The following is a 14,665-nucleotide window of genomic DNA, read 5'->3' on the forward strand; positions in this document are numbered from 1 at the left end:
TATGCTGCATCACGTCTGACCTGGTCCAGACCAGAACCTTCATCAATCAATCAATCAATCAATAAATCAATAAATCTTTATTTAGACTTCACACACCCAGAAAGATCAAAGTTATCTACAGGACAATAAAATAAAACGTGACCAATAAAACTCCTACAATAAATCAATAAATGGATCACTAAAGATCAGAACATCCTGATCATTTTAGATCGTCTGAGTTTTGAAAGAAAAGAGCTTTTAAAACCAATAATTGATGTGTTTTCAGTCACTAAAACCAGGAAATGACGGTGAATAGGAAAACTTAAAAAGCTGTTAATCAGATCAGGCTGCAGTTAAACAACATGATGTTCTGTTTCTGTTCACTTTGTATGATCTGACATGATCTGAGACAAGCAGCGATCTGAATGTCAAAACTTTAAAAACCAGAATTAAAACCTAAAATCAAACCACAAGCATCTAGGCAGCATATATACATATACATATATATACAGTACAGACCAAAAGTTTGGACACACCTTTTAATTCAATGAGTTTCCTTTATTTTCATGACTATTGACATTGTAGATTCACACTGAAGGCATCAAAACTATGAATAACACATGTGGAAATATGCACTAAACAACAAAGTGTAAAACAACTGAAAATACCCCTTATATTCTAGTTTCTTCAAAGTAGCAACCTTTTGCTGTGATTACTGCTTTGCACACACTCTGCATTTTCTTGATGAGCTTCAAGAGGTAGTCACCTGAAATGGTTTTCACTTCATAGGTCAACCTGCCCTGTCAGGTTAATAAGTGGGATTTCTTGCCTTATAAATAATCATGAAAATAAAGAAAACCCATTGAATTATAAAGGTGTGTCCAAACTTTTGGTCTGTACTGTATATATATATATATATATATATATATATATATATATATAAAACATACAGGAAATTGTCAATATTGTATAATTGTACAGAAAATGAAACAATAGAACATATTTTAGTTTGTAGAAGGTATGAGATTAATGTTACAGGAATTTAGATTAAATAAAGAACGATTTGATTTGATAAGTGTGCTTCAGGTAAATTTAGATTGTTTTCCAAAAAAACAAACTACAATGTGACTATAATAAAGATAATTAATAGAATATGGTAATGTTTGTAAAATGATGGACTGACGACCTGTCCAGAGTGACCCTGCCTCTTGCCTGTTGACCTCTGGAGAGAGACACCAGCTGACCTCTTGACCCCACTGGGAAAAAGGGGGGGAAGAAAATGGATGGATGGACCATGTTTGTATAAATTCATGTCAGTAGGTGACGGTAATGCAACCATCAGGTTTCTTGCCAGCCGCCAATAAAGAAAAGAAGAAGAAGAAGAACCCGGAAATGACGTCAGCCTACCCGGCTGTCTGTGAGGTGTTGTCGGGTGAGACGGCGTAAAATCATCGGGTTTTAATATTTAATCCTTTAACTTGCTGATCCGGATCGCTTCAGCCCGCTGACGTCACAGGGCCGCTTTTCAGCAACAGCTAGCTCAGCAGCTAGATGTTAGCGTGTAGCTGATCTCAGATCTCCGACCTGCAGTACCACGTGATCACGCTCAGGATGAAGAAGATGATGATGATGGAGGTTTAAACTGGTTCTGGTGTCTATCTGAGGTCCAGCTGGAGGGTCAGAAGGTCAGTGAACGTCTCATTTCAGCTTCAGGATGAGCAGCCGAGGAGCTCATAGGGAGGAAGAGGAGGAAGACTTCTACGACTGTCAGGACAGCATGGAGACGAAGGAGGAAGAGGAGAAGGAGGAAGAGCTTCCGAAAACAGACAGAATAATTGGGAGAGGAGCCAAAGAGAGGAAGCGATGGACAGAGGGAGGAGGGGACGAACGGGAGCGTCAGGAGGAAGAGGAGCTTCAGGAGGAAGAGGAGCGTCAGGAGGAAGAGGAGCTTCAGGAGGAAGAGGAGAGTCAGGTCTTTCAGGATTCAGATGAAGAAACGTCCAGAGTGGAGTTTGACGATGTCTACCTGAGGGAGGTGGAGAAGGAGCTGACGGAGGAGGAGAAGGAGGTAACACCAGTCTCTGCTCCACAGTTCCCCCCCAGTTTAAACCAGTCAAACCAGTTCAAACTAGTTTACACCATTACAACCAGTTCAGAATAACTTAACCAGTTTATACCAGTTCACACCAGTCTGTGGAGCTTTCAGGCGTCAGGTTCTGGGTAGTAAATCTGAGCTGCGAGTGTTTCCGTTTCAGAGTCGTCGGCAGCAGAGCGTCGCTCTGAAGGAAACGGGAAACGGCCTATTCAAAGCCGGAGGTGAGTTCAGTTCTGCCTACAGTCTGGCCCAGGGTTCAGGTCATGATGCGTTCAGGTGCCTTGTTCCCCTCCGTGCAACTGTGTTTGTGTTTCTGCAGACTGGAAAGAGGCGGAGCTAAGCTACACCCAGGCCTTGGCTCTATGTCCAGTTAGCTGCAGCAGAGAAAGAGCAGTGATGTTCTCCAACAGAGCGGCTGCAAGGATGCACCTGGTAAGGCTAATGTGATGCTAACGCTATGCTGCACCCGGTAAAGCTAACGTGACGCTAACGCTATGCTCACCTAGTTGGGCTAACGTTATGCTAACGCTATGCTCACCTAGTAGGGCTAACGCTATGCTGCACCTCGTAAGGCTAATGTGATGCTAACGTTATCCTACACCTGGTAAGGCTAATGTGATGCTAACACTATGCTGCACCTGGTAAGGCTAATGTGATACTAACCCTATGCTCACCTAGTAGGGCTAACGTTATGCTACACCTGGTAAGGCTAACGTGACGCTTATGCTGTGCTGCACTTAGTAGGGCAAACGTGACGCTGACACCATGCTAGAGCTATGCTGCTTCTGATTAGGCTAATGTGATGCTAACGCTATGCTACCTCAATACAGCCTGTTGGCTCCTATGTTTTTAAATATTCTAAATGTTAGTTTCTTTGAGTTTTCTCAGATTTGTTGCTTTGCGTCTAGTTTTTGATATACGAGTGGACTCAGCTAACCCAACTCTCCTGTTAAATAACAATGCTAAGTGTATTAGCATTATGCTAATGGTTTGTACTAGCAGAACGCTAACAGCTCTGTGTCTTTTCAGGATCTGAAGGACCAGGCCATCTCAGACTGCAGCAGAGGTGAGTCATCACATCATTTTATAACCTTTTACTTTATATAAGCTAACCAATCAGCACACTGGCTCTGGTTACCATAGCAATAGATCTGGATCCAGAGTACCTGCGGGCGTTGCTGAGGAGGGCGGAGCTTTATGAGAAGTCGGAGAAGCTTGATGAAGCTCTGGAGGACTACAGAAAGGTTCTGGAGCGAGATCCGAGCCACAGTGGAGCACAGCAGGCCTGCATGGTGAGTTCACTGACCGCTGGGACCAACGAGCACTGAAGTCTGGTTCAGACTTCATGAGGAAAACCATGTTTCAGATTCTGTACACCAAATTTGACCCAAATCCTCAGTTACGCTTTCAGTTTAAAGTCCTTTTGTTCCCGTCTCACCTGTCCCACCTTTCACCTTGTGTGTCCCTCAGAGGCTGCCTCAGCAGATTGAGGAGCGAAACGAGAAGCTAAAGGAGGAGATGATGGGTACGTACTGCCCTTGAGCGCACCGCGTCTGTGCTGTGAACACCTGGTCCGTGAACCTGTCCTTAAACGTGTGTCCTGTCCAGGTAAGCTGAAGGACCTGGGCAATCTGATCCTGCGGCCGTTCGGACTCTCCACTAGCAACTTCCAGGTCGAGCAGGACTCGTCCAGCGGTACCTTCTCCATCAACTTTGTCCAGAACCCCAATAACAGCCACACCGGATGATGTAATCGTGACATCACAGAAACAGATTATCAAATTATGGTTGAGGTTCCTGATTGGTTAAAGCTACAGGATACCGCAGGACATTGCAACGCCAGACTTCAGACTCAACCAATCAGGAGCTTGCTTTCTGATGACATAATCTGCTGTATCAGCTGTTAATAAAGCAAACAAGAAGTGATGCAAGCATGCTTTTGTGACATCATCAAACAGACGGGAAACGGAGCGGAGCTTAATGAGTTTATTATGAGCAGGAAGTGAATCTGATTGGTCAGTGGGCTCGCCGGGACAGGAGCATCTCTCTGATGTTGTCCTCTGCTTCCTTGACGCTGCGCTCCAGGTACACCTTCTTCTGCTGAACACACACAGGTCAGAGGTCAGAGCGGACCATACAAACACAAACCAGGCTGAGTGTGATGATGTCATGGCTTTGGAAGAGCCTGATAGGCTGACAGTAGATCCTTCAATTTCATTCAGAGCAACTTTTAAAAAGTGAGTTTTTGCTTTTTGAGTAAATGATAAAGTCTGAGCCGCCTCAGGATGATGAAGGCCACAACTCAGGTCTGCAGAACCGGACCTGCCGCGCCAGATGAACCAGCAGCAGAACAGTGATGTGTTCAGGGCGTGCAGCAAATCTCAGCTCTTTACCTCCAGCTCTTTGATCTTGTCGTTGACCGTCTTCTGTTTGTCGGTCAGTAGGTCGTCGATCTCTTCCTTGGACTGCAGGACAAACCTGAAATGGCAGACAGTCACAGATCGCCCTCTCCGCCGATGATGTCACGGCTCAGTGGGGGACCACTCACATGCGGCCGACGCCCTCGTAGAGTCGCGTGTTGGTAGGGAGCGTGGAGATCTCGGCCTGCGTCAGCTTGGTGTGTTTCTGGACCCGACCAAGCTGCTCGATCTGCAGGTCGGCCAGCTTCACCTTCTGCTGCGTGTCGATCATCTTCACCTGCAGTTCCGAGAAGGCCTGCAACGACAGGAGGTGTCACTCTGAGCTAAAAAAACAGCCCCAAGACAGGAGGCGTCACTCTGAGCTAAAAAACAGCCCCAACAACAGGAGGCGTCACTCTGAGCTAAAAAACAGCCCCAAGACAGGAGGCGTGGAGCTGCAGCTTCAGGGTCTACAGTGGAGCCTTTGCTCCAGTCATTGAGGGACATGTCCTTCAACCTTTGGACGTGTCCCTGGTCCAACACATCTGAGTCTCCTGCTGAGTTCTGCTGATGACCTCATTATTCTCCTCATGTGTTGAAGCAGAGACGCCTAGAAGCTGCAGGACACCTCCAGGCCTGGGGGACCTGGGGCCTCATGTATAAAGCGTGCGTGCGCACAGAAAATGTGCGGCGCCATGTTTTACGCACAAGTCGGCATGCACACGTTTTCCCTGGTGTGAAAATGTGCGGCAGCCATGCGAACGTTTTCTGTGGACAATAACAAACTACGAAGCGTTAAAACTCACCTAAATACACTGAAATCTGACGACATTCACATTCAATTATTTAGACCAAGAAGCATCAAACCCGATGTTTGAAAAAATTATTTTAATATTTTATTGTTTAAACGTAAATGATGAAACTGAACCGCATTCATCCTCAGACAATAAGCTAACAAGCACACAAAATAAAGAAAATAAAATTAAAGTACGTGAAAACCTCACTCCAATGTAAATAGTACTTTTCCTCAGTTTTTGTCTCATAAAGATGTAATGCGTTGGTCTGTGTGCCGGAGTGCATGAAATGCAGCTATGGGGTCATTTCATTCTCACTAAAAGAAGAAAACAGCAGATTAACTCAAACCTGCTGATTAAAAATAATCAACAGGTTTGATTATTGATCAAGGTGTGTATACATACAATATCATGTATAAAAGCAGCCGCCAATTGTGGAGCTTTGGCTCTGATGGAGAACGTCGCCAATGGAAGGATTCAGAGGGAGCGATTGATCAGAGATCATATTGATCTGCTGGGAAATGCTGATGATGGTTTATTAGTGTTTAGATTAGACTGATCATCCTGGAGCTCTGAGCAAAACTTGAAGAAGTTGCAGTACCGGTACCGGTGTAACTGCCTGCAGTCGAGCCAGGCCCGCTTTGTGAATGCGCCTTTCTGGACAGAAGGCATTTCTACTCTGTAAATGTGCGATTTATGCTCATGATTCCACTATTTAGAATAAACGTTCACATTCCCCACTCAAAGCTCTGACACGCTTCCCTGTCTTTAAATCCCGACTGAACGTTCTGCTGTTCAAACAGGCATTTTCTTTATTTATTTTTTTTTAACAATTTGGATTTTTTTTTTCTTTAAAATTTATTATTTTTATTCTTGTGAGGTGACCTCATGTGCTCTTAAAGCGCCTTTTAAATAAAATGTGTAATTATTATTATTATAAATGCTTCTACTGCTACAAACAAGGACGTTGCCATGGTTATTGCTTCACGTGGTGGCAGACTTCCGGGTATTTAAACTAATTTACATATGTATTTATGGGTGGCGACAGGGCGGACCAGCAGCTGCGCTCTATTTCCCGCAAGTTGGGATTTATAAAGGCAAAGTGCGCGCACGGCTTTTACATCTGAATTTGTTTTTGTGCGCAGCCCTTTTCTACATTTGTTCGTACGCAAAGTTTTAGTGTGAAAACTGCGCACTCTTTTATGCACGAGGCCTCCAGCAGTAATCCTCCCTCAGAGTTGACCCAGGAGGTTTCTGGTCCTGGTACCACGGCACCAGGGTCCGGTTCCAGAAAGGAAACCAGTGGGAATAGATGAGTGGTGCGTTCAGAGGCCGCTATTTCCTCCGGGTGAACGACCGGGTTCTGACCCTAACAGAGCGGCTGCATCATGAGGAGAGCGGGGCGGACACACGCAAAGAAAGGCGAAAAATAATCAGAATAATCAGTCCAGAAACAGAAGAGTTCTCCGGATTCTATGGAAGGTCCAAACCCGACTACAGAGGAACCATAAAGTTGGAACCGCTCTAACAGAACCCCGAACCTTCCACACTTATCGATAAATGAGGTTCTGGTTCCGGCTAGCCAGATGCTGCAGGCTAATTGCTAGCTGTTAGCCTTCTGCATGGCCAGACCGGAAACAGGTGAGCGCAGAGAGTACCACTTAGTACCACTTAGTACCAGACAGAACCAGAACCTCGGTACCTTCTTCAGTTCCAGATCCACGGGAGCTGCCATCATGCGCCTCTTCTTCTTCTCGGCTCGCAGCGACGTGGAGGACTTCCGGGTGCGTCACTGCCCCCAGCGGTGACCTGAGAATGTTTTTCAAACAAACAGTACGTAAGAACATGATGCAGGAATAATGAAACATTTAGATCAAAGAAAGGTTTTCAACTATTCTGATTCTCTCTTTAAACTGCTTTTATAAAATTTGGTTTAGATTTAAACAATGAAAAATTACCCGTTAAAATATTATTTAGAAAATTTTCTTGTTTATTCAAAATGTAATGAATAAATATTCAAAATAAAAGCACCAAATGCAATGATTAGTCAGACTGAGGCAATACAATGTGAAACAGTTTGCAGTTAAATAGTAAATGGATTAAATCTCATTTTGAGCTGTCGACCTTTAACCTTCTGCCGATTTATTCATCAGGTAGATGGACCTCATCTGATCCAGGACCTCTTGAACCCGTGGGACCCAGATTCAGATCCAGATCGTCCTCTGGGTTTTTATGGTGGAGGAACCCCCACCACCACCACACACACACACACTAACCAGTAGGTGGCGCCATGTCATTGCTTGCAACATCAATGAACCATCATAATGATATAATGATCCTCAGTGGAATAACAGTCACATTGAGAAGAAGAAAATGCGTTTTTATGGAGGATTGGGCTGAAATATGTACAGGAAGATTTTAATGACAATATGGAGCTGAGAGTTCAAAGGAAGTAAAACAAATCCTCCCAAAGTGCTCATTCTGTTCATGTTTCATGTAAAAAACTAACAAAAAAACAACAACAAGAACATCCTCTAAACAGATGAAGAAGAATCCCACAATTACCCAGTCTAACTATTACTGGAGTATCATTCACTGACTAATAACTCAATAACTACGTAATTAGAAGCTGTCTAAACAAAACTTTATTCACTTGGAAGATAAATAAAATTAACATTCCTTGCAAATTTACAAAATGATCAATTGAAAGGTTAAAACCTCTACATTTTAAAACTCCACATATAACCGACGGTTAAAGAAACACACTCTAAAATTTAAATTTTATTTATCGCTGCAAAGAGCTACTAATAAATCACTTTAAAATAGATGACAATAAATGCTCATTCTGTGAAAGGGATATAGAAACGATGGATCATGTCTGTTATGAATGCAATCAAACCAAGACATTTTGGAATCGCTTACAGAAGTGGACCAAACTGAAAATTGCACTTCCTGATTTCTAGAGCTATGGTAACATTTGGAGTGTTATTAAAAAAAGGAAAACAATAGAACTCTGGATGTGTAATCTGATATTTTGTCTTGCAAAATTCTTTATTCATAAACAAAGAGTGCTAAGATTCTCCCTGTCATGGAAGAAATTACCTTAGCAAGAGTCTGGATGAGAAGAAATAAGAAATTTATTAAAACCTTGCAAGGTGAGAACAGAAATATAGAGTCAAAGGAGTCTGTCAGTCTGTGCTGACTAACAGTGGACCTGGCTTCTGGTCAGAGAAGAGAGACTTGATTGGACAATAGGTGTGAATCCCTGATTGTGATGTACCAACACAGATGGTCTGGCCATTTGTCTATTGTTAAGGAAAGGGGGTTGTTCTTTGATGCTAGAGGGGGAAGATAAGTCCTGTGTTGGGGAAGTAACACTAGATAGTCTCCAGGATCAAGGACGTCCCCTGCTGTTATATGGCACTGTAGAAGTCTATGGGAGAGCAGCTTGACCAATCACATGATGAGATCATGCAGATACATGATCTCATCATCAGACACAATCTTAAGCAGAAAAGGGGTGAGGGGGACATTATAAAATTTTCCGTTACAGTCCCCAGTTCTTAACATTATTTTATCTGAATTCCAGATTTGAAATCTCCAAAATATATTGAAACATATGAATACCTGACTGAAAGGGTAATGGAATTGCCCACCAACGCATGTTGATCCTAAAGCATTTATCTCCTTGTTGTAGTTTTATTTAGTATTTTTATTATTGTTTTAATCAGTTTTTTTTTTTTTTTTTGCATTCCCATAAGTCCGCCACTGCAATGTCCTTGATGGATTTACACTATTGTGAATTATGCTTGTTTTGGTAAAGTTAAAAAGAAGAAGAAGAAAAGGAAGATTTGATTTTTTAACAAAACATGTATTTATACAATAATTTAACAATACACTGTTAAATACATGATCAGGACATAATAAATAAATAAATACATACATACATACATACATACATACATACATACATAAATAAATATTCACATAAGCAGCTTGTTATAATGTAGCTCTCCCTGATCAGAAATGCTTTACAAAACTCTTAAAGCTCTAAAACCCTTCAAGTCCCCGGTGTCTCTGTGAAAGAACAAATATTCTTAAATTCCCTCTGAATATCATTTAAGACCACACTCCAGTCCGGTAGGTGGCGGTAAATGCACCTTAAGTTGGTTGCCATCCGCCAATAAAGCCAAGAAGAAGAAGAAGAAGCCCCGCCCCGGAGGCGGAATTCTGAGAGCGCGGAATTTAATCTGTGAAGCGAGTCGCGCGGTTTTTCACAGTTTCAGCGCGCGCTCAGAGAAAGACCAGCTGGACAGGTAAACATCCGCAGCCTCAAGAAATCCCCCCGTGATCACCGGTCAGACATGGCGACTCCTCCGAAGCGGCTCCGCGGAGCTCCGACCGGCTCCCGCAGACACAGGAAGATCTCCATCGAGGGAAACATCGGTGAGTTCTGCCTCAGAACCTCTGGACTCAGGAACAGAACCCGTCCGACCCGCCAGAACCGAAGCAGGTGGCGGGAACACAGCGGACCAGCCGCTGGTGGAGGGTCCGGGCCGGACTGCGACAAAACGGCGGTCCGGGCGTTTTGGACCAGACAGGCCCACCAAATATAACGCCTCCGTATTTATGATTTTTAAAATTCTTTATGTTTGAAATACTGAGCAAATGACAAGAGCTTGATTATAGCCTAAAGGTCACAGTACCAGTCTGTGATCAATTTCAGAATTCCTTCTCTAACAGGAGATTAGATGAAGCATTTCTTTTTACAATCTCTTATTAATCAATTCCACATTGATTGTTTGGAGGCCCATTGAGACCAGAGGACGGTGAACTGGTTCAGCTGGACTGAGGATCTTCTGATCCGTTTCATTAACGTTCTTCTACAGGTGGTTCAAGGAGCGGCCGGCGTCTGCTCACAGCTTCTTCAGGCTGAAATTACGATTTGATGCAAATATTTTACAATGTCAGGTAGAGATTCTGTGTTATCCAGAATAAAGGTGGTGCATTTCAAAGTTAAGACTTTATTGACCCCAAAGGGGGGAAGTTGGTTTGTCCCAGCACAGCACGCAATAAAACTTAAAATAAATAAAGTAATAAGAATAAACAAATAACAATGAGCAGTGATAGTCTTAAGGACACACACATATCGCTCAGTACATTACTAAATATATATTCAACATTTAAGACACACAGTTCTACAGACTGTATGAATTATAAGAAACTTAGGAGGGACGATGGCGTGTTTACGAAGGAGAGAAATGGTGGTCTGTTTTCCACTCAGCATCCATTTCACTGCATCAGTCCCTGTGGTCGGCAGCTGAACTGTCAGCTGGATTCATGTTTTTCAGTTTGTCGGGTTCAGTAGGAGAGGAGCTGATTGATGGGTCCTGGTTCAGTCAGTGGGTGCTGATCGGCTGATGGATCGGTGTGTGTGTGTGTGTGTGTGTGTGTGTGCGCAGCTGCAGGTAAATCCACCTTCGTCCGCATCCTCCAGGCTTCTTCCTCAGACTGGGAGGTGATCCCAGAACCGATAGGGAAGTGGTGCAACGTTCAGAGCGACGGCGACGATGTCTACCAGGTGAGCAGCTGAGGCAGCCAATCAGAGGCTGGTCCAGAGTGGGAGGAGCTTCCTGTTGTAGAACTGCGTAAACCAGAATGGGCTCTTTGTGATGTTTGCTTCATTTCATGCTGGTGGTTCTACAGAGAAGTTATGAAGAAAGTTAATCGATCATAAATTCATTAATGGGTTCAAGGATCAAACGATATGAAGCAGCAGGAAAAAACTGCAGCTGAAAAACAAAAAGTTATGTTGAAGTTTTTGGTATTTTAAAGACTAATATGAAAGTTTAGCTTCTTCAGACTGAAGGGTGAAAGTTTCTCCAAACTGATCATTAAGACAACCTGACCTCTGACCTCTGTCCACGCGCCTAGGAGCTGAGTTCCTCCCAGAAGAGTGGAGGGAACATCCTGCAGATGCTGTACGACAAGCCGAGCCGCTGGGCCTACACCTTCCAGGTAAGTGCAGCAGACTCCGCCCCCTGATGCTGCGCTACGCCTCACCTGTGTCTCACCTGTGCAGAGCTACGCCTGCCTCAGCAGAGTCCGGTCTCAGCTTCAGCCTCCATCAGCCAAGCTGCAGCAGGCGGAGAACCCGGTTCAGTTCTACGAACGCTCCGTCTACTCAGACAGGTACCGACCAGAACCAGAACCCCACCGGCTGGGTTTGGTTCCTCCAGAACCTGATCTGGATTTTCTAGACAAATCAAAGTGTTGTGTTTCTGTGGCCGAGTGTGAAAGGTCATCGTCACGGCAGCACCTGGCAGGTTCTGTCAGGGTTCTGGTTCAGCCCGAGATTCTGACTGAAACCCAACAGAACCGTTTCTCTCTCCACCTGTCTCAGGTACGTCTTTGCGTCCAACCTGTTTGAGAGCGGCAACCTGCTGGACACGGAGTGGAGCGTCTACCAGGACTGGCACACCTGGCTGCTGAACCAGTTTGAACCCGATATCGCTCTGGACGCCATCATCTACCTGAGAGCCCCCCCGCAGGTAAACGACCTCTCCTCTCCCGCCAGGTGACCGGCCCGATTCTGAGAGCATAACCAGGTCGGTCACCTGGCCGGGTCTCAATAACCGATATAAACAGATCTTCAGAAGGCGGTGCCTTCAGGGTCCTCTGTGTGTTGCAGCGCTGCATGCAGCGGCTGCTGCACCGCGGCCGGCAGGAGGAGCAGGGAATCCCTCTGGAGTATCTGGAGCAGCTGCACTTCAAACACGAGGCGTGGCTCTACGACAGGAACCTCCGGTAACTGAGCGCGCTCAGACGGCTGCTGCTGCGTTCAGGGCCAGTGGGATAAAATCATTTTTCTGTGCGTGCAGGCTGGACTTTGAGTACCTCAGTGAACTTCCTGTTCTGGTTCTGGACGTGAACGAAGACTTTCACAACGATCGGATCAAACAGGAAGACATCGTTGATAAGGTGCTTTTATACTGAAAGTCTGGTGGCGCATTTATTCTGAAAATCAAACACAGCTTTTATTCTGAAAGTCTGGTCACGTGACATTCATTTGTTCTGCAGGTCAGGGAGTTTCTCAGCACACTATGAAACTCCTCCAATCACCTCAGAATGTCAACAGCAAGGCTTCTGATTGGACAGCAGCTTGTTATGATGTCCCCCTATTGCGACTTTGTAAAGTTTAATTTGTTCAGTTTTTATAGTGAAAGCGCCTCAGTGTGTGTGTGTGTGTGTGTATTTATGCTTCAGGTTTTTTTTATTGGTCTTAAATGCTGGAAGGGTTCCTGTTTCCTACACACTAAGGAGACAGTGAATGCATCCCTTCCTAGATTCTGTAAATAAACGAAATTGAACCCAAACTGCTCTGACTCTGTTACTGGTTCTGGATGGAGTCAGCGCAGTTCAGAACCCAGCTCTGAATAAGACGCTGATAGATCTTAGAAATCTGAACTTTTTTTGCCTTTTATGTTTATTAAACCTGTATTTTCTGGTTGTCATGGAAACGTGAAGCTCTCCAGTCAGCGCTCCGATAATAAATCTGAATGTTTCAACGGTTCCGGTCCAGTTCCGCCAATCAGCCTCAGAAAACACTGAACCAGGCCTGTTCTGGTTCTGGTTCCGGTAGGGTGGGTGGGTAGACCTGTGATGAACATCTGTCCAGAGTGGGTCCATCGGTTCTGGTCCTGTGCTGTAACCTAAAGCATCAACAAATTACCATTGCTAAGATGACTGGATGAGACTGCCGCCTCACAGATTTAAACTTTCATCAGTACTGGGATAAAGATCCACAAAACGCCGAGTCATCCTGACTCACTGAGTGACCAGAACCCAGACAGAGCAGTCTTCCTCTGCTGCTGCACCCAGAGGATGCCCCATTAGCAGAGGAACACCAACTGGTCCCTCTATGGGCCCCAGACCTCCAGCTCTCTGAAGAGGTGTGGGGCCCACTCTGACTCAATCAGAAAGTCCTTAATCAGCAGGTGGAGAAGCCAGATCTTCCAGTTAGCATGCCGGTCTGTCAGGGAGGGTGGTACTGGAAGCAGATCTGAAGTGGACCGAGCTGAGCTCTAAGTGGAACACATCTCCAGCTGACCTGCTACAATCTGGTATCAAAGATGTGACTGAACCAGTTTCAGAACATTTCCTCACCAATGAGGTGATTTTCCAGGAATGTGAATTATGATAGAGAACTTGAGCCAGGGTGGGACTCTGACCTGAGACGGGAACAGACTAAAGATCTAAAGACCCAGCCATCAGGAACACCGTCAGGTCCTTTTTAGGTCAACACACTGCAGTGAGCGTCTCGCCTCACATTACGTCACCTTGAGGATGGAGCTGCTTCATTGCACTACATAGGGTGAGGGAGTGAGAGCAGCAGAGTTTTGAGTGGAGTCTAGGATGGGCGGAGTCTATCATTACGTTTGTCGTGGTTCAGCTTAGGAAAAGTTTGGTGGAATGTAAAGGTGAAAGGTCTTCTGCATAGCAGTGAAGATTGAGGGCTGAAGGGAGATGCTTCCAAGAGGGAGAAGGTAAAGGACGAACAGAAGAGCACCGAGCCCTGGGGGACGCCTTGAGGCGGGGGCAGTAGAGGAAGAACTACTGGTGAGGTATGACCCAACCCAGGCTGGAGCAGACCGGAGGTCGCCTGTTGGTCTATCAGGTTCCCTAAGTTGGACCTCATGCTACTGTCCGGTTCCCGGGTGTCGGTGATCTTTATGAATAGAACAGATTTATATTCTACTTGTGATGCTCTCATGTGTCTCTGGACAGGTCAGCAATTCATCACCGAGACAGACAGAATGAACCACACACCTGAGGAGAATTTAGAGACCTAGTCTTCCTCCTGTGGGAGGCTGGAGTACCCCGAGAGAATCCACCATGCAAACCGAGACCCGGCCCAGGTCTCAGAATCGAACCCAGGACCTTCTGGCTGCAAGGCAGCGATGCTACCATGAACTGATCATATTCTCTAAATTTGACTTTTTGGGGTAGGGTTAGGGCTAACCCTAGCATCTGCGGGCTGCTGGAGACCCTAACCCTTTTATTTTTGTTATGTTTTGTAAGAAAATCCCGTGAGCCTAGAAAGACGTCTTTTTTTACTGTTGGAAATCAAGGGTTGTTGCCATGGTTCCTGCGAGTCATGGCAGAAGCGTTGTGCATATTTATGTATTTGTGGGCGGAACCAGGGCGGTCCATGCAGCACCTGCAGCTCTGCTTCCTGCAGATCAGGATGAATGGAGGAACGCAGCGCAGCCTCATGCAGGTTCATGCAGCTGAATATTTCAGGATTCCCTGCATGCCTTATGAGGGGCGCATGAAAATTCAAACTGTGAACTCTTACGCATGAGACCCACACTGAGCCTCCAGCAGCTTCATCATGT

The 14,665-nt window shown here is 45.1% G+C and overlaps 3 protein-coding genes across 4 annotated transcripts; 2 read left to right on the forward strand and 1 right to left on the reverse strand.

Moving 5' to 3' along the window:
• The first annotated feature begins 1,693 nt into the window (after positions 1-1,693).
• ttc1 (tetratricopeptide repeat domain 1) lies at positions 1,694-4,000 on the forward strand. Its single transcript, XM_028032149.1, has 7 exons — positions 1,694-2,047; positions 2,235-2,295; positions 2,394-2,506; positions 3,104-3,140; positions 3,218-3,366; positions 3,545-3,599; positions 3,683-4,000. The coding sequence occupies exons 1-7, from the start codon at positions 1,694-1,696 to the stop codon at positions 3,820-3,822; spliced, it is 909 nt and encodes a 302-aa protein (XP_027887950.1). The 3' UTR covers positions 3,823-4,000.
• A 45-nt stretch (positions 4,001-4,045) lies between these two features.
• Positions 4,046-7,094, reverse strand: pfdn1 (prefoldin subunit 1). 2 transcript variants are annotated; one of them, XM_028032150.1, is made up of 4 exons: positions 6,970-7,094; positions 4,623-4,789; positions 4,468-4,552; positions 4,046-4,174 (listed from the first exon to the last, which is right to left on the reverse strand). In XM_028032150.1, the coding sequence occupies exons 1-4, from the start codon at positions 7,003-7,005 to the stop codon at positions 4,091-4,093; spliced, it is 372 nt and encodes a 123-aa protein (XP_027887951.1). In that variant the 5' UTR covers positions 7,006-7,094; the 3' UTR covers positions 4,046-4,090. The 2 variants fall into 2 exon arrangements, with proteins under 2 accessions (XP_027887951.1, XP_027887953.1); XM_028032152.1 differs by having other exon boundaries at positions 4,046-4,171; positions 6,970-7,076.
• A 2,377-nt stretch (positions 7,095-9,471) lies between these two features.
• On the forward strand, positions 9,472-12,643 carry LOC114152520 (deoxycytidine kinase). Its single transcript, XM_028030429.1, has 8 exons — positions 9,472-9,713; positions 10,730-10,848; positions 11,202-11,285; positions 11,350-11,459; positions 11,671-11,818; positions 11,959-12,074; positions 12,149-12,248; positions 12,348-12,643. Exons 1-8 carry the CDS (start codon positions 9,632-9,634, stop codon positions 12,372-12,374), a joined length of 786 nt encoding a protein of 261 aa, XP_027886230.1. The 5' UTR covers positions 9,472-9,631; the 3' UTR covers positions 12,375-12,643.
• The last annotated feature ends 2,022 nt before the right edge of the window (positions 12,644-14,665 follow it).

The sequence above is a fragment of the Xiphophorus couchianus genome, chromosome 11, assembly GCF_001444195.1.
Source record: "Xiphophorus couchianus chromosome 11, X_couchianus-1.0, whole genome shotgun sequence".
Lineage (NCBI taxonomy): Eukaryota > Metazoa > Chordata > Actinopteri > Cyprinodontiformes > Poeciliidae > Xiphophorus > Xiphophorus couchianus.